At 36.3% G+C, this 24,753-nt stretch overlaps 2 protein-coding genes across 2 annotated transcripts; both read right to left on the bottom strand.

Moving 5' to 3' along the window:
• Window positions 1–778: 778 nt before the first annotated feature.
• Window positions 779–7,644, bottom strand: LOC112282274 (pyruvate, phosphate dikinase 2). The gene is made up of 21 exons (XM_024519703.3): window positions 7,578–7,644; window positions 6,871–7,324; window positions 6,651–6,707; window positions 6,289–6,522; window positions 6,038–6,175; window positions 5,722–5,884; window positions 5,326–5,561; window positions 4,991–5,119; window positions 4,704–4,883; window positions 4,432–4,569; window positions 4,032–4,196; window positions 3,731–3,892; window positions 3,456–3,545; window positions 3,188–3,326; window positions 2,846–3,023; window positions 2,486–2,615; window positions 2,245–2,373; window positions 1,842–1,979; window positions 1,505–1,582; window positions 1,132–1,223; window positions 779–965 (listed from the first exon to the last, which is right to left on the bottom strand). Exons 2-21 carry the CDS (start codon window positions 7,162–7,164, stop codon window positions 917–919), a joined length of 2,919 nt encoding a protein of 972 aa, XP_024375471.1. The 5' UTR covers window positions 7,165–7,324; window positions 7,578–7,644; the 3' UTR covers window positions 779–916.
• A 691-nt stretch (window positions 7,645–8,335) lies between these two features.
• Window positions 8,336–9,711, bottom strand: LOC112282276 (dirigent protein 11). The gene is made up of 3 exons (XM_024519704.3): window positions 9,620–9,711; window positions 9,212–9,298; window positions 8,336–9,078 (listed from the first exon to the last, which is right to left on the bottom strand). Exons 2-3 carry the CDS (start codon window positions 9,285–9,287, stop codon window positions 8,609–8,611), a joined length of 546 nt encoding a protein of 181 aa, XP_024375472.1. The 5' UTR covers window positions 9,288–9,298; window positions 9,620–9,711; the 3' UTR covers window positions 8,336–8,608.
• Between the last annotated feature and the right edge of the window lie 15,042 nt (window positions 9,712–24,753).

Raw genomic sequence — 24,753 nt, forward strand, 5'->3', positions numbered from 1 at the left:
GACTAGAAAGTAATAGAAATGGTTAGATTTTATAATAATTTATTATAATCTAATATAAAATTTTTATTATATAATTTAATAAATATATAACAATTATTTTTTAAAAAATTCAATAAGATAATTTTTATTTATTCTAACATCTTACTTAAGAATATTAATAATGTGCTTTAATATTAGTTACGGAAATATTATTGATATTCTAGAGATTTTTTTAATAAAATTTAAGATTATATACATATATATATATATATATATATATATATGTATATATGTAATTAAATCATATTTAAGTAATAATATATTATTGAACTTACTTTAAAAAACATAATTATAAGCTATTTAATTTGTTTTTTTAAAAAACTTCTACAATTGAATTGAACTTATCTTTAGACTTGAATAACATAGATATTTTTTTGCTAAAGCTAATAATGTTTTGTAGAATAAAAGTGTCGAAGTCATAAGAAAAAATTGACAATAATTATATCTCTAATCTTACATTACAAATTTTATTTTGGATTTACAAAATTATTTTGATAAATACAAGAGTTCTAATTATTATTTTGCTAAACAAAATTATAAAATTAATGAAGAAGTACACTCAAAAGATTATAAGCCCTAATATTAGTTATACTATATTATTGCAACTTCTTAAAAGTTCTTTTTTTATATATACAGACAAATAGAATACATTATTTACAATCTTTAGCAATATACTTCTTTACTTTACTTAAGATAAGTACCACATCCATGCTTAGAAATGACAAATATTTACAATTGATTGCCAAATAAGTTTTAAAAATTTACATATTTAATTTTTTTGATATAAAATAAAACATTCAAGATTTTTACATTTCTTAGATTGATGTGATAGCCTCAAACATCCCTTCACTTTGACCTTCAACCACGCTCACAACATTCACAGTTTTGTCGCCGCTTGTGCTGCTGCCAACCTGGCTATAGGCACCCTGCCAGCAAATCAAACATTTCCTCCGTGGAATGAATATGGTTTATCCAAGACTAGCTGACATAGGCGGTGATTTCCATACTAAAAACGATAGAAGTGACAATGGTCTTCGAATGACTCCGTTGCGAAACCAACAAAATGAGTGGGTGTTGCACATAACGAGTTACCTGAATGGAGAGCAGGATACATAGTCTAGCCCAATCTTGGCGAAAAACTCCACAGATAGCGGTTCACCTCCATGCTCACCACAAACTCCGACCTTCAAGTAAGAAAATATATTCAGGTCTAAACTTAGGGCTACATCTTCTGGTGAAATGCTCTAACCTTAACCGTAAGTTTGAAGTTTGAGTGATGCCACTCGATACTATTGTACTCACAAGGATTCAGAAAATCAGGAATGTCTATGTCGATGATTGATCATAAACTTGAAGTAGGAAATTTCTGTCTATATATCCTCTTGAAACACCTTCCTCGTTCGTTCAACAAAGTATCCTACGCCATTCCACTTCAGACTAATGAACTAATCAGTGTAGTGTTTACCTTCAGGTCTGGCCGTGATTGACGACCTCGGTCCTTGGCTATGACGATCAGTTGTCCAACGCCCCGTTGATCCAGCACCTAATATGCCCAAAGAGTGTTGTGCTTTTACTACGTGAAGCAAAATGTTTGCAGGATTATGTGCAATCGAACAAATGCAGAGTCGAACAAGAGAAAGTCGTCCTGATCGAGGATGTAGAAGAGAAGACTCTAGATTACCCAATTACAAGACAGCGGAGTGTCAAACCTGTGTAGTCTCAAAGGAGAGAGCTGCGAAGAAAGTATAAATATGTTTATGGTCTAGTTTGCTTAAGATGAGGTGGAGCCAGAAGAGGGGTACCTCGAACGGGTCATGCTGGAGAATACCCTTCGCTATATACGAAGGAAGGAACTTGCTTACATCATCCCGGCTGTAGCCGAAGGTCATCTGTGTCAAGTCGTTTGTTCCAAACGAAAAGAAGTCGGCGTGTTCGGCAATCTGAACCCAAAAACACCAGAAACTGCCTCAGACATTTCCATTCACATCGTCTTTAATTAAATTCCAAAGCTATGCGCCAGAGAAGTTTTACAGCTAGAATTTACTTAAATATGTCTGACTCAGGATGCCTCTTCTAGAAATGACACTTATGTTTCACTGACGTGAAATTTCACAGCGCTTATTGACAAGCACATTAGATGTCCCTGTTCCGAATTATATTCCTGTTACCTGAAAGAATCGAACTTCATGAAACAACAGGACATACCTCATCTGCCACAAGAGCTGCTCTAGGAATCTCAATCATGGTTCCAACTTTGTATTTTACAGTCATTCCTGTCTCGGCGAAGACTTGCATGGCCACGTCGTGGATCAAGTCAACCTGATGTTTCAGCTCCTGCAATGATAACATGCCACAAGTTAATCCTTCATATAAAAATATCAGGGCATTTTTCACAGCATCATAGTGCATTTTGATTGCTTACTCTCATACAACAATGCATTGTTACCTGGGGCGTTCCAACAAGAGGAACCATGATTTCTGGTATGACCTTGATGCCCTGATTTGCCATTGCTGTGGCTGCCTGAAATATTGCTCTAGCTTGCATCTGTGACAACTCAGGATACGATATTCCCAACCTACAGATCAACAGAAATGAGATGAATTGGTGCTCATTCTCCCATCCAGATAAGGCCATAAAATATTTCAGTGAATGCAACGAGATCAAATAAGTACGCTAATTCTCTTTCCTGTTGAAATACTACACATGTTTTGATCCAGGCTACAAGAGTATCTTAAACTCTTTGTTGTAGAGGGTGATATACGTTAATATCCATTACACACAATTTTTTTTTTTTTTTTCTCTCACCGACATCCGCGGAAGCCAAGCATTGGATTAACTTCAGAAAGCTTCTCAATTCGAGAATAAACGTCGTCCTCCGATGCTCCGGTCGCTTCTGCAAGCTGTTCGACGATTTCTTCCACATTGCCCTCGGGTAGAAACTCATGTAGAGGAGGGTCCAACAAACGGATTGTCACGGGAAGTCCTGTACACGTTGCAGGAGTTAGATTTATCGCTGATTTTTCAGTGTGTTGGCGGTCATGTTGTGAACCTATGCGTTGATGCGTCTACAATAAACCTTCACCATTATGGACGAAAATTAGTTACTAAGTTCTCAGCGTTCTCGACAATAAAAATCTGCCAACTTACCATCCATCACACGAAAAATGCCCTCAAAATCAGATCTCTGATAGGGTAATAGCTTATCAAGAGCCACTTGACGTTGCGGAGTGGTTGAAGCCATGATCATTTGCCGCACTGCTTTGATCCTCTCGTCAGAGGCAAAAAACTGATAATACACCCACGGCTGGACTTAGTTTTGGCATTTGTTGCAAAATTCGAGTATAAAAAGTATGTATATCGAGAATCAAAATAATATAATATAATATGAGCGCAGTAGGGATCTCGGAACCAGTACCATGTGCTCTGTCCTGCAAAGCCCAATTCCCTCCGCTCCATTTTTCCGAGCAGCCAAAGCATCCTCCGGTGTGTCGGCGTTTGCCATCACCTGTAATCCATCCACCAATTTATCAGCTCCCACTTCAGTCAACTAGTTGTACGAGGGTATGACTTTGGATTCAATGACACATATAGATTCAATTCAACCCAATTCAAAAGTGGCCTAAAAGCGATGTAGCACTCATGACAAACCATGACTCAGAGTTTCAATGTGACAATTGCTCTTGTTTGCACCTTCAATCTTCGAAATTCATCAACCCAACTCATAAAGATTTCGAGATTCCCACTTATTGCTGGAGGCGCCAGTGGCTGCTTGCCCATTATGACCTCTCCTGTAGATCCATTTAGTGATATCCAATCGCCCTCGTACAACGTTTGGCCGTTTACGCGTACATTCTGAACAATAAGCCCGAAAACACGAATTTCAGACTTGATAAGTACTACTAGATCACATGACTGATTGACTTGGCATTTGAATCTTGTTTGCATAATGCTATCCTGACGTGATAGATAAAGAAGTGCAAGGACGACGAACCTTGTTCGCCTCGTCGACACGAATTTCAGAGCAGCCAGAGACGCAACACTTGCCCCAGCCTCGAGCAACAACGGCTGCGTGAGAAGTCATCCCCCCACGTGCTGTCAAGATTCCAGCAGCAGCGTGCATACCGCCCACATCTTCTGGGCTAGTTTCATTGCGTACCTACAGTGGCGACAGAAGATAGAGAAAAAAAATATATAAATAAACTGCTTAATGGTCCAAATCCATGAACAACGATTCAAGTCTCAGAATTGGTTTAAACAACGAAGTCTTCGTACACAAAAAAAAAAAACTAAACAAACAAGCCTGAGGAGATTAGGTAGGCCAATTCAAAACAAAACACGAAAAAAAATCTCTCAATGGGTTAGAAAGGTTCAAGAATATCCAAATTCTGTACCAGGATAACCACTTTGCCCTGCAAATGCCAAGCCTCTGCATCCTCCGCAGAAAAGACAAGTTGGCCGACAGCAGCTCCAGGAGACGCAGGTAATCCCGTGGCGATTACTTTACTTTTGTAGAGTACTGGATTTTCAAACTGCCTCATTGCCACACAAATTCAAGTTTAGCGCTGTGCTTAGGAATCTCCATGTCATGAAAGTGGCTATGAGAATGAAGCAGATGACCAGTGCTGGCAAAATTCAACAAGTCAGCGAAGAATGCATTCTACACCTGCGGATGTAGGAGCTGGTCCAGATGTTGAGGTTCTACTCTGTTAACAGCCGTCGGTTTATCTATCAATCCTTCATTTACCATATCTACGGCAATTTTCACAGCCCCGGCTCCTGTGCGCTTCCCCGTACGACATTGCAGCATCCAGAGCCTGCCCTCTTGTACTGTAAACTCAATATCCTACAACCAAGCACACATGGGTTTTAGGTTAGGCAATTAATCTTGCGATTTGAGTGAGAACAAGACACAACAGGCATGGGACAGGTTTAATGACTTAGAGGAAGTACCATCATCTCCTTGTAGTGAGCCTCCAATATATCACAATTCTCAAAAAGCTCCTTGTAGGCATCTGGAAGTACTTGTTTCATCGTGTCAATGTCTTCGGGAGTCCGAATGCCTGCCACTACATCCTCACCCTGCACGCTCATAACAACGAATCCAAATTGGTCCGTAGGGCCACATTGAGCAAACAATTTGCAGTGGTTGAGCAAATGATCACGGAGAATCGAAACGTCATACTGGTAATAAGTCAAAGCATACTAGTATGTGATCCACGGAATCTGAGCTGTTAGGAATTGCGTTACAAGTAACAGGCACCACCAAGATAGAGCACGTAACCAACCTGGGCATTGATGAGATATTCTCCGTATAGTTTCTTCTCTCCGGTGCTCGGATTGCGAGTGAAGAGAACACCTGTACCTGAGTCAGCTCCCATGTTTCCGAACACCATGGCTTGGACATTTACAGCTGTGCCGTTGAGGTCTGTGATCTGGTTGATGCTTCGGTACTTCACAGCTCGTGAGCTGTTCCATGATTCAAAAACAGCGATAACAGCTAGTCGCAACTGCTCAACAGGATCTGTTTAAAAACAAAAATCCCTTCTAAGATTTGGGAAACCTTTCAAAAGATGCACAATTCTGCTGCCATTGCAACACTAACCTCCACCCGCTCTCTCGTCTCTTGTTTGGCGCTTAACTGAACCGCAACTTACTAAAACACCAGAAAAGAAAAATTATACCAGTAGGAAAATCTTTGCCAATGGCGTTGCGGTAGACGCTTTTATACTTCTGCACAAGCTCCTTCAGATCCTGGGTCGTTAGGTCTGTGTCATTATGCACTCCACGTGCAGTTTTCAGGCTTTCCAGCTCGTGCTCAAAAAGGGAGTGGGAGACACCCATCACCTGTAGACGCAGCAAAAGTGGAACAAGATAATTCTTCGATAAATCCTCATGCTGATCCAAACCACTGCTTTGAGGAATCCAATTCAATCGAATGCAATAACAACACTGACACCTAATTTTTATCCAGATTCTATAGCAAGGATCGACACTCACCACGCCTCCAAACATATCAATGAAGCGTCGATACGAATCATAAGCGAATCGTTCTCCACTACGAGCGGAAAGGCCATCAACCACCTCGTCGTTCAATCCCAAGTTCAGCACCGTGTCCATCATCCCAGGCATTGAAATCTGTAAAGCGTCAAATAAGAAGTGAAAAGACTGATCTCCAAATCTCGTCGGAATTAATCAACTGCATAAAATCAAGCTTCGACAAGTAGTTTCTGATGAAGAGTGTTACTTACAGCGGCCCCTGAGCGGACGGAAACGAGAAGGGGTTTGGAAGGATCTCCCAGAGTGGCACTTATGTCCTCTTCAACAGCCCGCAAGCCCTCCAGCACCTCCTCCCACAGACCGTCCGGTAGCTTATTTCCATTCAAGTTGTACTCACGACAGGTTTCGGTGGTGATTGTGAAGCCTGGTGGCACAGAGAGCCCTATGCTTGACATTTCAGCAAGATTTGCGCCCTTGCCACCCAGCTGACATCTCGATGCGATGGTGAAGTTAGATTTCAAGATGACAATGTCACATCCAAGAAACCCCCAAAAACAAACACTGAAAAGGGGGAGTAGAAAGCTCCAACAAAATGCACAACTCGAAAACTCACCAATTTCTTCATACCCATGTTCCCTTCACCTCGGCCCTTCCCGAATGTGAAAACTCTCTGCAAAATTGCATCTCTAAGTCAACACATCCATCATAGATCGCCAAAGCATCCTCACAGAAAACGGAACGTACTAAGTTCAGTGTTCGTCGATAGGCATTTAAGCAAGAATTTAGAAGCAAAAGGGTGAAATGTCGACAAAGTAGTAGCAGTATGAGACTACCTGTGTAGTTTGTGTTGGAGGAGACGCCAAGCTCTGACTTCGAATTGCGACGTCACAGGGACGGCGCACGGATTCGCTCCAGCAAACTTCACCAACTCGAAGCGCGTCTCCATGGCACCAACCGCTGTGCCGACTTGCTAGGGACAAGCTACGAGGAGGTGCATAGTGAGCTGCGACATGGGTGAAACATGCAGAGCCCCTGCCAATTCTAGTTCTGTCCACAACAAGGTTTCGAGCTCCCATTTCCAAGTGCAAACCGCCTGCCGCCTTCATCATGTGTGCCTCGATCGGCATTCGCCTCGCGCTCGACCAGCCTTGTCTGATTAGGAACCTACCAAGATCCTTCAAGCTCCTCAAAATTGCGCAAATGGCCGGCACACAGGCAATTAGTACACAGAGCCTCCCACACCTCCGGCCCGTACGCTTGTCAGTCCCTCCACCTCCGAACTCACCCCTGTTAACAAACAAAATTTGAACGATAATCCGCCAATTTCCACACAAATAAAGTTCAAACATAAATTAATCTTAGCAGAGATCCATGTCTAATCGCCGCGTTTAAAGCACTGACACAATCTGAAGCTAATCACTTAAAAATTGAATGATCTTGGGAGGTTGCAAGTTCTCCCTAATGCAGGAAATACTCGCCAACCAATTTATCTTGTTAAACAAAGCTGACTGTGACCTTCAAAAGATTTATAGATCGATACCTTCTGTCAACAAATTCGTGACCACAGCGACCTCCTAATTCCTTCAAATTGTCCTCTGATTCCTACAACCCACTTCTACACAATCAGCACTATCTCGAATCTGTATATGCCCTCGATGTGGCCAGTCCCTGAAACTACAGTCCCTAAAATTACTGTGCTGGTACTGGGAAATTGCGTGGTCACGAGGTTGGAAGAGTACGCAACAAGAAATCCAGATGAGAGCCCATCCTATCGTTAAAAATCTATTTTTCGTGAAATAGAAAGGTACTATTCCATCTCAGAGGCTCAGGATTTGTGCCCATGACGACGATGCTGAAAAGAATGGCTGAACTGAAGTGTCACCAGAAACTTCTTCCAGAACTGCTTCTGATATTTCAATCTGTGCATGAGAACTATTTGGGTGGAGTGGGACCATGAGCTCTTTCACTCTTTCTTTGCATCTGATTTTCATCTGTCCGTCCATTCATAAAATCGCAAACCAGGAGACTACTCGCTCACTCACGGTGATGTGGACAGTGCGATTTGCATTCTACCAATTTGTGGCCTCAAGTTTCTCCCGCTTTGTAATTTTCCTTTACACAGAACGCGTGTCACCAAAGGCAACCATGGCAAATCATTGGAGAGCCACTGAAGTCTGCGAGTTATGAATTTGAGTGTAGAACTTTTATACGAAACATCCAGAGACTCCTTTAATATGCGTCAAAGTAGGGATCGTTCCAAAACCCGGTCGGAGGCAGACGATACCACGACCAATCAACTCTGGTGAAATCCAATTTTGGTGGAATTTTCCTTATTATTCACAAAATGTGAAAACCTTACTCAGGCTGTTTACATAAAAGCGTTATTGCAATCAATACTTTACGAGGGGCCCTCACCCCCGTAAGCTCAGATGAGAGGGAAATGCCAAGGGCGTGGCGTAACTCAAACCTCAAACAAATCAGTCCTCTCTTGACATGTTTCTCACTGATGTGCCGCTGAGACATTCTGCTCGCAGCTGCACGTTCTTGATCCTCGCCCTAACAAGCAATCACTTAAAAATGCTTGGTGAGGTGAAAATTCCACTTGTACACGAACAGAGGAGGCACCGTAGTCGAATTCTCTGGCGCTGACAGTCCGTAGCCCGAGAATCCCCGGAAGTATCCAGTTCCGCCGATAACGATCAATTCCCAGGGAGCCGGGCCATAAGACAAGGTGCCCACCAAAGTGAAGCTGGAGCCAGGATACTTCGATCCCTCACCGAACCAAAACTTGCTCGTCACCTGTACACCTCCGGTTGGAAGTCCTCCGATGGTGGTCAGTGCTCCGGATCCCGTGATTCTGCCCAATAGCTTGCTGTCCGCAGCCGCTCCTTCCTTCAACCTGTTGTCAAACACCATGAAACTACCCCATCCAAGCGCGCTGAAGTTGCCTTGCCCCGTTCCGGCAGCAGGCAAGAGAGTCGCATTCGGTCCTCCACGGGTCTCGTGTGCGTAGAATGTCAATTTCAACGTCTCTGGCCCGGCTGCCCACCCACACCAATCGACGGTGAGGATATTAACCACAATAAACATTTCGCAATCCAACTCAAAGAAAATGGCTGGATGCATACCACAATACTAAACCTTGACATGGGGGAGCGATGAATAGGTAATTACCCCCAGCAACCAGCAACTGCAAGCTGCATATGCAAAGCACCACCGTCAAGGTGTACGCCGCTGCGGAGATCGCCATCGCTGCTCAACCTGTTACCCCCACAAATCCACCGTACCACCACATCGGTCAATTCTGTCACCGCATTTTGGTCATGAATACAATCGAATGGACTATCGACAGTGCCGATGATCAATCGTCAAATAGCACCTCAAAAATCTGTGATACCTCCGACAACTCTATCTAAGGACGCACTTCCATCATGTTTCATGTTACTCGTGACTGAAGGAATTGAAGCGGGAGAGGAACAAGGACCCAATCTGGAACGTAGGCATTTGAGTCCAACTTGATGAAAGACGACTTGAAAACTACGTAGGAAATGTCGATGATCAGATTAGGAGAGGAAATCATACCTTCCAAACACTCTCTCCCGGACAAATCACAAAGATCTAAGAGATTGCTAGTCACCGCGCAATATTGATTGATGCGCTAGCTGTGAGCTTGAAAGAGCAATGTAAATGGGCACAAGTTAGCAGCGTACTTATACTCCGCTGAATCGATCACTATTTCTTGGGTTCAATTTGAAGTCATTCGGCTGTAAAACCTTATTTTAGTCGAGCTGCAATCCAACGGCATGAGTCCTCGTCATGGATCACGTCCTCTCGATTTGTAGTACATGTGACGCTTGCTTATCATTCTCATTTTGACTTCACAATAGTGCCAACAGTACGCAAAGGTTGAAGGTTTCAATGTCAACGACAACTGTTTGAGCAATTAGTCAGAAGAGTCACATCCAAGCTGGGGATCATCGAGCAGGAGGGGTGGCTTGGGAGAAGCGGTAGAAATGGGTAGCTGCCCATCTTGCGCAGTTCTCCATGAGTTGGTGTAAGAACCATGTTTCTAGTGAAGATTGCCATCCCGACTAGAACCTTCCTGGTCCAGTCGATGGATTCTTACCAGATCAGAAATCCACAGTAGAGAAGACTAGGGAGTAACCGTGTCACCGTCATCAGGGAGCAACCACTTTTTTCTTATTTTTAATTACTCCGAAGTCTAATCCAAGGTCAACCCCGTTGACATAATCTGCCCAACGTCAAACCTTTAGCATCAACATTTTCAAACTTTCAACCCTTAATTTCCGAAAGAACGATGCTCAAATTATTGATACCGACAATGTCGTGGTCCAGCAAGGACTACGCTTTCAATGCGAGGTACAGGATTACCTCTGGACTAGAACCAGTTTATCGAGGAGCTGGGTACCTACTCCGCTACGGCCTCAAACACCCCGGGATCCAGTTGGCAGCACCCCAATTAGCAAATCCTCCAGAACCGACCCTGCATAGAATGCTTCAACAAACAGATGCTGCATTCATGATTTGTGAGCGTTGTAGCTTACGAAGATTCCTCAACTCTAGTCCCAATAATAGAGTTCTGAAACAGCGACCAAATTCATGGGATCAGTCCACGCTATCCACGGTGGATGATTGCTGGACTAAGCCGTTGCGGTGGGGATTACCACGAATTTGTTCACTGAACCAGCCTCGCGACGTCATCGCTGCCGTTGCGCTCTCGCCTGGATTAGGATTTCGGTACCGACAACCACGACACGCGTGCTTATTGCACCCTATTGTTGTTTTTTCTTAAGATTATTTAACGGTGAGATGAGGCATTTTGGAGAATGACTGAGCAGGTTCGAAAGACTGGGTTGGGCTACCTCCACAATAAACTAATTGTGTGCTCACTGATTGTGGTTTACCGCTGCATTAACCCATGCCATGTATATCCAAGTTGGACAAATTTTTTATTCAAAAATAAATAAATAAATACATAAAATAAATAAAAATCAAGGTATACTGAATGAGAAAAACATAACATGTAAGATATCTTGATTCCAAGATCTCTTATGAATGCGAGCTTAAGAACGGAATGTATGATATGTGGTGATATATAAGCTATCTCCCTATATTTCACATGTTAAGTGAACAATGAGGCCATTTTGCTCCAAAAAATTGTTTTTTCTTCTTACGTAGACATAAATTTTTGTTTTCAAACATTAATCTGTTCAATATCTCTAGCCATGGTGTCCTCTTCTTACTTGAAAGTATAATTTTTCATACATTTTACATAGGTCTATATTCCAAAATTATACAAAAATACAAAACTATTTACATATATTATATATGTATTAATAAAATTCGAAATAATATTTTATAGATCTTGAAGTTGGATTAGGATATATGTTGTTAAAAATTTCAAATAATTAAATAAAAAACTACAAAAGCATAGTTTATATTTATTTTTTTATTTAAAAAATAAATAAATGTACTATAAAAAATATGTGTTTTATTTTGTATAATTTTACCATTATAATTATTAATAGATATTATAATGTATCAAATTTAATTAAGATATTATTGATACATCATATATATATATATATATATATATATATATACATAATATATATAATATTTATTACAAAAATTTAGTTTTAGTCATTTATTTTTTTAAATAAGATAATAAATACATAATACATTATATTTTTAAGAATTTTAAATTATGATTTAATCAATTTTATGATAACCTTATTTTATAAAGATTATGATTTTTGCAATATTCTATATTTTTATTTCTAATGATTTCAAGTAAAATTTTAAGTATAATCACTTTAATAAGAAATAAAAAATTTAAACTAAAAAATGCTACAAGTAAATGTAAATTATATGATTTTCAAAGTTTTTTCTATTTTTTAAAATATTAAAGAATATAATTTTTTAAAAATAAAATATTATTAAATAATAATTTTATAAATTAATTCATTGATATATTATCTTTTAATATTATAAAAATTTAAATAAAAACTATATATAATAAAAATATATATATTAAAATTATTATTTTTTTAATTAAATAATTATTATAATAAAAAAATATAAGTAATTAAAAACTTAAATATATTGAGTAAGTGAATTATATTTATTAAAACCATGAATTAAATGCAAAAATAACTATTATAAGTAAAAATTAAAAATTACTATAATTATTCTAAAAAATATCTATAATATAATATAAAACAAAAAAATATATTTTTGTAATATTTCAATAGTTTATAAATTTTTATATCTTGATTATTAAATTTTGATGTACTATTTTGTACAAGATTGCATTTCATTAAAAATCTAATTAAATGCATAGCTTTTCATATACCTATTATTAAGGATATGAATTGCAAATAATAAAATCTTCAAATACACTCTTGTATCATTAGAAAAGAATATATATTTATTCACAGATAGTATAGTATTAGGTGTAGATTGGCTATTGCTAAAGACAAGAGGATTAAAAAATCTTAAAATAAGACTAAAGACAAAAAAGGCATTGATAAGAATGAAGAAGGCTTCACTCTTGTTTTGATATATACTATCTAACTAAAAGCCACATGGCAAGGTTCTAAAGGACTTGTAACATATGTTCAACTTGTAAAACATATGTATAATTTATATGACAAGTTTCCTATAAGTATATCATATGGCTAATTTGTACTACAAGTCACCAATATGTATGATACGTACTCAATTTATTAGTCTAGTTTCTAACCTATCAAGTAACTATAATATGCATAAATCCAAATTTGTGTTTATGAAGCTTGTAAAAATACCCTCTATAAGATACTAATAATTCTACTTCTATTTATTCTCTATCTAATATTTTTTATCTAGGTAATTATATATATCAATGACATTACCTCTTCTTTTAGAAATAAATTTTATAAAGAGAGATGATTGCATATTGACAAAATTAAAGATGCAACAAATTATATTTGTTACATTCTTTAATCTTTGTTTTCTTTGTCTTAAGGACATCAAACTTAGAGAACTAAAAGATCAATACACTCTTGTGCCACTTGAATAGACTAAAGAATCACTCAAAGATGGTATAATATTAAATTAAAATAGATGTTGCTGAAGACAAAAATATAGACTCTTGAAATTAGATTAAGAACAAGGAAAACATTGACAAAAGTAAAGAAGGCTTCATTCTTTCTTCCATATATACTATCTAATTAGGAACTACATAGCAATATTCTATAGGACCTTCAATACATGTTGACTTTGCAAGATACATATCTTAACTTGCAAGGCAAGTTTTTTAATTTGTGTGCCATATAGTTAGTTTCTTCTACAAGGTACTAATACGTGTGACACATGGCTAACTTGTTGACTAAGTTTCTAACCTACTTATCAACTACAAATACATATAAAGTCAAAATTGCATCTATAAAGCTTCACTAAAAGATATTATAAAAATAATCTACTTTTATCTACTTCTATCTTATCATATAGGTAATTATTGGAATAAATATGTATGTCCATAATATTACTCCTTCTTGTAAGAATAAGTTCCGTGAAAAGAAATCTTCATTTTTTAATGGATCTTACATTTTTTCATCTTGGTTTTAATAGATGTTGTCAATGAAAAGCATCAATCTTTTTTATTGTATTTATAAGATTCTTGGTTAGCTCTCATGTGCATTCACTAATATTATATTTGTATCAATGAACAATATATTCCAATCTATTTTGGCATTGCTTTGAATCTAAGACTTCTTCTAACTCAAACTATTAATTATCATCCACTTCTATAAGAGGAGGTAGCATTTGTCTTCTTTGAGAGATATTTATTATCTTATATGGCTCAAAAAGAGATATATGGAATACAAGATGGATCTTCATAAATTTTGATAGATATAATTGATAAGCATTTGAATTAATTTATTTTTAAATAAGAAATGGTTTAAGCCTATGATAATCTAACTTGTCACAAAGACGGCTAGTGTTAATATTCTAACAAAATAACCATACCTTGTTGCCAATGTGGAATTGAGGTTGATCCTTGTGATAGCCATATGCATTGGTCTTTTATCATTCTTGAACTTCTTTTAATTGTGCCTTTATTGTTGTATAGAACTTAGATAAATTATTCATCAAAACTTTTGTCACAAGATTATCAATTTTTAAGAGATCAAAAGCATCAAATCATGAATGATAATTATAATTTGTAAAAAAATGTATTTGTTGTATAAAAGAATTCACTATATTATTATAAATAAACTTTGCTTGTAGCAAAATTATTATCCAATCATCTTATTGATAATTGATGATCCTTTTATATTTGAATTTAAAAATAATTTATTTTATTTTGAGAGACAATAATGTATTCCAAAAGTCAAAAGATAATTACATGTTTTCTAAACTATTCTTGACTTTTCAACAATTAGATATTTTAGATACAACAAGACTTTGGAGCTAATATCAAGAGATTTTTGGTGGCTTCAAATGTAGAAGGTAGTTAAAGACTTTGTATAATCATGTATCATTTATTCAAAATCAAAAATTCCTTGTCATTGACCTTATAGACTTCTTTTACTATTACCTATTTAAGAACAATCATAATCTTTTGTTTCTATGGATTTTATTATAGATTTTTCAATCTTTAGTTTGTATGATTTTATATTTGTGATAGTAGATTATATACCATATATAAAATCTATATTTTCCTAAATATATTGTATATGATACAAAATCTATATTGTTCCTACATATATTTAGGAATAATATAGATTGTTGAAATAAGACTAAAGACGAAAAAAGCATTGATAAGAGTGAAGAAGGCTTCACTCTTCTTTCCACACATACTCTTAATTAGGAATTATGTGGCAATGTTCTATAAGACCTTTAAAATATGTTGATTTTATAAGACACATATATCAACTTGTAAGACAAATTTTCTATATGTGTGCCATATAGTAGCTTATTCTACAAGCTACCAATATATGGTTAATTTATTGACCAAGTTTCTAACCTATCAATTAAATAAAAATATACATAAAATCAAAATAATGTCTATAAAGCTTCTAAAAAGTTTTTCTAGAAAATATTATGAAATAAATTTACTTTTATCTACTTCTATTTAATAATATAGGTAAATATTAGAATAAATATATATGTTCATGATATTACCTTCTCTTTTAGGAAGAAGTTCTATAAGGAGCAGTCATCATATGTTGAAAAAATCAAAGATGTGACAAATTATGTTTGCTACATATTTTGATCTTTTTTCTCTTCAAAGATGATTAATAGGTCCTCTTCGCCATTGATAGTGTCTTATATCAAAGCAAAAAGACTACCTTATTATTTGATTGTTGTTGAGGCCTTTGTAACTTTCTTCAAATAAAATATTTAAAATATTATTATGAATTATTCTCACTTCTAATAAAATCACCAAATATTGGAAGCCTCTTCCTAGGTTGTGATATCAAATACATTGTATCTCGCCATCTATTTGAAGGACATATTATTCTTGAAGATCTTCATGTTGATTATGTCATCTTAAAATTTGTGACAATTGTAATATCTTATTATTGTAATGTACTTAATTTAAGTGCATTCTTCTTTTAAAAAACATCTTAGAATTCTTGATATTGCTTAGAAATACCACTCAACATTGTTTCACCATTAGAAATGGGTGTAGCATATACAGCAAAAGATGATCCTTTTTTTGCAGCATGCATGAAAGCTTTTGCACTTATTAGTAAAGATTTGGACGTACTAGACTTACATACTTCTACTTTGTTAATACGATCTTTGATTATACTATCAAGAAAGTTAAGGTTACAAGAAATCCAATCTATTTGAGGGTTATATTTTTCTAGCCATGATAATCCTAAAATAATCAAATTAGAGGGAGATTTTATTACATTAAATACTACTATACAATTATGATCTTTAATTACTATATTTAAAGGAATATTTTCATGGGTAATATTTTTAGAAGATAACAAACGACTATCTATGACTTCTACATGTATGGATTTAACTTTCTTCATTAAAGTTATTTTTAAATTTTTAAATTTTGAATTTTTAAATTTTTAAATCCTAACCCTAGATAGCGAGCTTTGGGAAGCTGTAATTCTCAATCTAACAGTCTGATTGTTGTAAAAATTCTACTACTAGTGTCTTTACAAGTCTTCTAAATTTTTAAAAAGTTTCAATCCAATCTAACTTACAGATTGCAAGAAAATATCATAAATCCACACTGATGTCCCTTGATCACTGCCTAGAAAGTTGATGACGAATCTTGATTTGTAATTTCTCCTTTTCAAACTTTTAATTCTCATTCAAACCTTATGTGTAGCTCCGCCTTTAAGCCCTCGACTTACCACATCAAAATTCACCTTATTCTAGCTGATAGATCTCCAGATATTACAGAAACCCTAAACAACCGCAATATGCCGACTTCTGATACCTCTTTACACTAATGATCAAATATCCTCTATCTATACCATTAGATTAACACAAATTTTTGCATGTGCTTGGCATACTCAACTATCTAGACATCTCTAAAATTTCAACTACAGATGTTTTTTCAATTTCACAAAACAGTCAAGAGTACTAGCCTTAAGTTTATTGCAAAAAAAACCCAATTTACCAATACAAACATTGAATTTGAGCAACGATTGCAAAGTCCTATCAAATCCTATGAAATCAAGTCCTACACCTTTTGAAGGAGCTTGAAGCTAGCTCTCTGACCCCAAAATTTTGATATCCAAATGCCTTCTTCTTTTTCCTCTCTTTTCTTTTAACTATATGAGGTCCCCTTATTCTCCTGCCTTTGACTCGAAATTGGAACAGCTTGAAATGGAACCGAAGCCTCCGTAATCAGGACCTCATTGGGTTGCTCAACCAAATCAGGTCTCATACTAGATAAGAGGCCCGTAACAGGACCTGGATTGGATGTCCTCGTAATTAGGTCAAATTGGCCCTTTGCATCAGACTCACCCAAATGTTGAATTGGTCTTTTCCTCTTTTATAGACTCCTAGTAAGAACGGCTTAGACACATTCCACCTGATTTACTGGAATATCTTGAAGACCTTGATTTATCTCCTCAATTTTTCTTTGGCTTTGGATCTGCTAATCTCGATTATTGAAATTGAACAAAACATTACATTGTTGATAAGTATGCCCGAACTGTTTGCAATTCCCACACACTAGCATGTAATCATCACTAGCTTTGGGATTGAGACATTTACTAGCATAATGATCAATCTGTCTGTAATGGAAATAACAAAGTAGTCTTCTTGCACCCCCATCAGGCATATTGGGTGTCTCCACTAGTATATACCTACTAGGCTTGTTCCATGTAGGGTTAGAAAATGATCCTAGTTGTCCCGTTGCTACAAAGGGTACTTGGTTTGATGACGTCGGTGGAGCATATTGCTGATATAATATATGGAAGTATAGCTTGTAATGGGGTGACATTAACTGGCCCTTGCATATTGGCATTGGAATTGGCCATTGTTCCTAACATCCAAGATGACTAAATATTAATAAAAATTTTTTTATTTATATTTTCACCATATAGTCATGTTACAACACAACATCCACCCCCTCTAAACTTCTGCATCCTCTGGTATGTACCAAATAACCTAGTTATTGTTTGATTTATAATACGTTCTCTAAGTCTTCGTTCAAATCCTCTTAATCACTTTTGCTATCCAAGTCAAATTTCATCTTCCTGTCGAGGAATATCTATGTCTTCATCAAGGTCTTCTATATTTATTTCTATGTATCTTTGTTTAAATATTTTTACTCGCTTCCCTGTAATTGGTATTTTTAACCTTGTTCTATCTAACTTTCGCAATGAGTAAGTTGCATTATCATGAATAGTTATTACCACATACGGTCCAAACCATTGTTTAGAAAACTTCTTTAAAGTACTATGTTGATTGTCCAAGCTACTATCATATCCCAAAATCCAATCTCCTTCTTCAATTGCTTTAGGCTTCAATCGATGCTGCTTATCAAATCATGCCTTATTTTGTAACCTCGTTCTTTTTAACCTTTCTAATGCTATTTGCACATCTTTCAATCTTTGCTATAATTATTGAATTCTAATAGCTAGAAGTTCTTCTCTTATTAATCCATCTTCTCATGGTAGCACATTCCAAGTAAGTACTTTTTCTTCACTTGGCATAATTGGTTTTTGACCTGCCATAAGCTCAATAGGCATATATTCCGTTATTGAGCTAAGAGTTATTCGATCAGCTTATAATACAAATGACAAAAGTCGTGGCCATTCTCTAACCTTCCCATTACAAGCTTTAACTAATGCTTTCACAATCAGTGGATGACCACATTCACTTTTTGTATTTCTTTTAGGATTGTAAGCATTAGTCAGTGATAGTTTAATTCCACATCTTTCAAAGAATTCACGAGCTTTTCGTGCATTTAATTCTCTATGATCTGCAGCAATTTTTTCTATACATCCATAGTAGCAAATAACATCTTCAAGCAAAAATCTACAAATTCCTTCCATAGATTTTATTCTCAATACTCTTCCTTCTACTTAATTTGATAAATCTTTACGAGCTAAGACCAAATATCTCATTTTCCATAATCCGATTGGCATAACAACCAAATCAACAACCTATTTGAAATGAATAGCTAAAAGATATGTAGGATGAAGACCATCTCGATGTCGTATATTACAATACTCTTAACAAATTTTACATGACTCTACAAATAAAAATACATCTTGATATATATTTTTCCACCAATATCCTTCCTTAAGTTTAGCAAAAGTAGTCCAAATTCCTCTATGTCCTGCCCATAAACTATCATGAAACCCCTTTAATAATTTTTGTTTCTCTTCCTTATTGCCTATCACTCTTTGTGGCATTCCAATTCCTTTCTTTGGTCTCTTCCATAAGAATCTTTCTTGAAACAAAAATCCATATGCTTTTTTTCTTATTTGTTTAAAATTTTTTTGCAGACCAATTTTCTTGCTTAGTGAAGGTATTCAAGTAATGACTATATTCCAATAATTCTCCTTCATAAAATTCTTCAAAAAATAGCTTATCTTTTTTTTTAAGATATTGAATAGAATTTTGATCCAACATCATCAATGTCTTCAACCATTTTGTCTTCTCTATCATATCTTGCTTGAGATAGCATGTCTTCTATTAAATTGTCTTTTCCAGCAACACGCTTAAATTCTGGTTTTAATGACTTAATATAAGCAATCCATCTTAACATTGCAATGTCTAGTGTTGAACAATTAGTAATCATTCCAAATAATAGCAAGCAATCTATTTCAATTACTACTGCTACATCAATCAAATAATCCCTTTCAGCTTTCATAGCTGAAACAACTCCTCAAAGTTCTCTTTTGACTTGCAAATATGCACGTTGACGAGTACTTAAAACTTTAGCTCCATATCAAACTGTAAATCTGTTTCCACTTGAATCATCTTGACCCACAGCCCATCCAATAGCAACAGGACTAGTATTCACAATAAGAATTACTTGTCTATTACAGTCATAATCAATTTTTCTTAAAATTGGAGGTGTCACGAATAACACCTTTAGCTTCTGCATTGCTTTAGTATGCTTTCTTTTCCATTTAAATTGATAATCCTTACATAATAATTCATACAATGGATCCGCTATATGAGCATAATGAGGAATCCATATACGATAAAATACACAAGCTCCTAAAAACTTACGTACTTTTGTTAAAAAGTCACATAAATCCTTTATTCTTCCAATTACATCAACTTTGCTTGGATCTGGCTTTCTCCTATAAAATCCACATAAATGTCCAACAATAAGAACTTCTTGCACTCCAAATGTAGATTTTGCTCCTGAAAGTGTAAGATGAACCTCTTCAAATTGAGTTAAAATCTTTTCACAATCTTGTATATGATCAACAATATATTTGCGATGCCCTCTCTCATCTAAAGTTTCATCTTTTTCTCCTTCTTTACATCTTTTGATAGGAACATCATCTAAAAAAGGCATAGTTTTTTCAAGAATGAAGTCTCTTAATACCTTGTTCATTCCATTCATTATATGTGCAACTAAGTTAGTAGCACCTTGAAGGAGAGTATACATTTTAAGTAACCCAAGTGGCGTTCTCATAGTTGTTAGATCTCTACTCACATGCGCAAGTTGAAATTGATCATAACCCAAATATAAATCACCCATTGAATAAATTACCCTTTTCGCAAACGCTTCTGCAAACTCATCTACTAAAGGTCCTTTACATGCATTTTTTATAGTTACTGCATTCATTGGCTACATATCTTGAATAAGACGTAACAGTCTATTTTTTTAGGCATCATAAACCAACGACTAGAATATGGAGCAAAAGAAGGTTCTAAAATTTTCATTCACATCTTTTCTTTCAATAATTCCACCAATTTAGATAAATGTGCCCTCGGCACGGAAATTGGCCTTAAGTTCTAAGGCACATGAGGTACTGTAAAGATAACCATAGGAGCAATAACATTAGGATCTATACATCCTATTTCACTAGACAAAAAGATTAATGATTCACCTCGTTTTGCAAGCATTTTTTTAAAATATTCAATTTCTATTAGAAATAAAGAACCATCACATCCAATCTTCAATTCTTCAAAAGTCTCCTTTGTAAACTGATGTCCAATCTTCTTTGGATTTCTTAAACTCTCTTTTTTTGATGCTTCTTCCATTTGTTCTTTAGAATCTTCTCATAAAGGTTCGGCAATAGGTTTTACCTTTTTATTTACTATTTTATATTTTATCTCTATAATAACTTCTGGTGCTTAAAAATATTCAAATATAGTATAAACCTCCTTCGAATGAATTTCTACAATCTTATCATTATCTCCTAACTCAATAGATGTAATTAATTCCAAAGAATCTTCCAATCTATTTTCTTCATAAATACCTAAAATCATCTCATTATCTTCTAATGTCCCTAACTTGTATAATTCCCTTTCAATACTATATAATCTTTTTTTTTCTTTTTCTTTTAAAATCATGAATTTTCTTATATATAATATTTCCATTCTCAAAAATATCAATAAAACTCGCATTTAAGGCACCTACATCTCGCGAGAGTACCTCCTCTTTTGTACCTCCATAATTTCGCTTTATAGTGGTACTTCTCTAAAATCCTTAAATTCTTCAACAACACTTGGCAATGGTTTCTCCCTCAACCTATTGTCATGGATACTGAAATACAGACTCGAGATCTAACAAGAAGTTCAAGAAGAACTAGCAAGAACTAGATTAATCAGATGAATACAAGAACAACACCAGAGAGGTGAGCTAGAGCTCCAAGAGATGTATTGTTGAGATTGAAGAACTCTTCAGCCTTGATTCCAATATATACTCCTATTTAAGAAGCTTCTTAAGCAACTTCTACCAACTAGGAATCTTTTAAGGTTCCAGAGACTTGCTTCTAAAAGATTCTAGAAACTTGTCTCTAAAAGGTTCTAAGGACTATGTCCCTAATATCATCTACCAACTAAGAAGCTTCTAGAAGGTTCTAGAGACTTGCTTCTAGAAGGTTTTAGAAACTTATCTCTAGAAGGTTCTAAAGACTATGTTCCTAACATCTTCTATTAACTAAAAAGCTTCTAGAAGGTTCCAGAGACTTGCTTCTAGAAGGTTCTAGAAACTTTTCTTTAGAATGTTCTAAGGACTATGTCCCTAAAATCACCCCTTCATTTAGCTTTGAGGTCTCTGAGAAGCAATGTTGTTGTTAATCAGTACGAATGCAAGAAAATGAAGATCTATCGCATAATGTCTGCTATGAATTCCAACTGTTGTTCACGAGGCAAATGGTTCATTGGTCCTTGATGCCAACAGTAGTAGCCCACTCCTTTGACTTCTGACCAAGCATGAACTTCCGTGTCTTCATTGTGAAATTGTCCTGCAAACACGCCTTCTAGCTGACCATTGCAAGCAGACTCGAACTCAAATACAATCACTAGTGATCGGTTACTGGATATTCTCCGTCGTCATCGTCATGGTGTAGGCAGTTCTTTATCTCGGGGTCGCCTTCGTGAGCTAATCGGTTGAGATAATCTGACTGACATAGTATCTATCTCTTGGCTATTCATATTAGAAGACCAAACTATGGCTACTGAAAAAATTCTACTTTATCTTGGAGAAAATAACTACATCAACTATGAATTTTGGTGATGCTCTCCCCCTTTCTTATATTCTTGTGTGAACAAGCTTCAGAAAGAAGCTATCGTCGAATCGGCTTAGGTTTATGAGGATGTTGTTGATGAAACTTCTGTATCTTTTACGGCGCATTGGCAAGATTTTTAGCTGGCTCCCATGTTCGCTCATTAATATCGTAGCCGCACCAATGAACAAGATACTCTAACTTGTCCCACCTTCGCTATGAATCTAGTACCTTTTCAACCTCGTATTCCTCGTGGTTCTCAATCTCAATACTAGGTAGCAAACATTGCATTCTTCTAGGAAAAGACGACTCTCGATAAGGCTCCAACAGAGAAACATGAAAGACTGGATGTACCTTCATAGAAGCCGATAATTCCAAATGGTATGCCACTGGATTAATTTGCTACTGGATGATAAATGGTCCCAATCTTCGATAGTCCAACTTATGACATGGTCGCTTGGTCTTGATATTTCGTCGAAGAAGCCATGCTTTATCTCCAATTTTGAAAGTAGGTGCTTGATTTTGAAATCTATCTGTAGACGCCTTGTAGGATTTTTGAGCGGAATGTAATTGAAGCTTCAATGTATTTTGAAGCTCTGATAGTTGTTTCGCAAATCCTTCAACTGCTGGATTGTTATTTGTTGACGGACTCAATAAGTCAAGCTTCAGATGATACCTATAGTTGAGAAAGAATGGTGTGTATTGAGTCAACGCATGGAGGTTATTGTTATATGCAAACTCGGCTAGCGGCAAATATGTGGTCCAATCGTCTTACTGATAGTTGATGCTGCATCGTAAGTATTGTTCCAAGACTTAGTTCACCCGTTCCGTTTGGCCGTCAGTTTGAGGATGAAAAGCCGAAGAAAGCTTGATATCCACTTTCAGTATCTCAAAGAGAGATCTCCAAAACTTTGATACAAACTGGGTTCCTCGATCTAATACGATATCATCTAGTAGTCCATGATACCGATACACATTATCGAGAAAGAGCCTTGCTGTGACTTTATTGGACGATGTCTTCTTACAAAGGACAAAGTGTGCCAACTTTGTAAGCCGATCTACCACGACAAAGATGTTGTCAAATGAGTTCGATGATGGCAGGTACGTGATGAAGTCCATGGAAATTGAAGACCATGGTCGACATAGAATCGGCAATGGTTTTAGGAGTCCATAAGGGCGATGCCGAGGATTCTTAGATCTTGAACAGTTGTCGCAGGAGAGGACAAAATCTTTCACATCCTTCTTCATTTGGGGCCACCAAAAATCTTGAGAAATAAGCTCTAAGGTCTTGTTGAATCCAAAATATCCCGCAGTTGGAAAATCGTGGCGAGATTGAAGAACTCGGAGTCGTGCTGGTCCTTTTGGGATATACAACTGCTCCTCAAAGTATAAAAGATCTCCATCCACCTTGAACTTGTTGTCATTAGCACACTACTTGATATCAATGGCTACTGAATCTTCAATCGTCATGGTACGTACCTAATTCAGGAAGTCAATATCAATTGGCACAATAGTAGCACAAAGCCAAAATTGCTCTGGCTTCAACAACGTCATACATTGTTGATCAATTGTGCTTCTTCAGCCTTTGGTACAAGATACGATCTCCTCGATAAGGCATCAGATAGTCCTTGTTGCTTTCCACGTCGATAAGTGATAACAAAATTGAACCTAGATAGCGACATACTCCACCAAGCTTGACGTCGATTTAGAACTTGAGGCGACATGAAATACTCCAAATTCTTGTGATTTGTGTATATGGTCATTGGGTGTGCAGCTCCTTCAAGAAAGTGACGCCATTCTTGGAAAGAATCCACTATAGTAAGAAGTTTCTTATCGTGGATCTCATAATTGATTTCAGCAGCAGAGAACTTTCGAGAATAGAATGCAATCGGATGGAGCTTCTTGTCTTCTCCCATTGGTAAAAGTACAACTCCCAAAGTAAAATTCGAAGCACCATTTTCTAAATAAAAGACCTTTGTAAAGTCTGGATGTACCAAGATTGGAGGCGTAGTAAATGCAATCTTCAAGTCTTGAAACGCCTTCTTCGCTAGAGGTTCCCATTCCAGCTTATCCTTGCATGTCAACCGAGTGAGAGGAGCAGCAACTTCAGAGTAATTCTTAATGAAGATCCGATAGAAGTTAGAAAAACTAAGAAAGCATTGTACATCTCTAACCGTCTTTGGAACCTCCCAGGATACGATTGCTTCCACCTTCTTGGAGTCCATCTTCAAGCCTTCAGTAATTGCAACAAACTCCAAAAATTCCATCTCTATTTGGTGAAATAAATACTTCTCCAACTTGGCATATAGTCCTCGCTCGCGTAGTTTCTTCAAAACCAAACAAACGTGCTTTTCATGCTCTTCCTCGTTTTTGGAGAATATCAGAATATCTTTCAAATAGATGACAACAAAATCGTCAAGGTGCTCTCGAAAAATGTCATTCATCATATGTTGAAAGACCGCTGGAGCATTGGTAAGACCAAAGGGTATGACATTATACTCAAAATGGCCATACCTTGTATGGAAC

This window comes from Physcomitrium patens, chromosome 5 (genome assembly GCF_059467195.1).
Source record: "Physcomitrium patens ecotype Gransden chromosome 5, ASM5946719v1, whole genome shotgun sequence".
In the NCBI taxonomy this organism is placed as follows: domain Eukaryota; kingdom Viridiplantae; phylum Streptophyta; class Bryopsida; order Funariales; family Funariaceae; genus Physcomitrium; species Physcomitrium patens.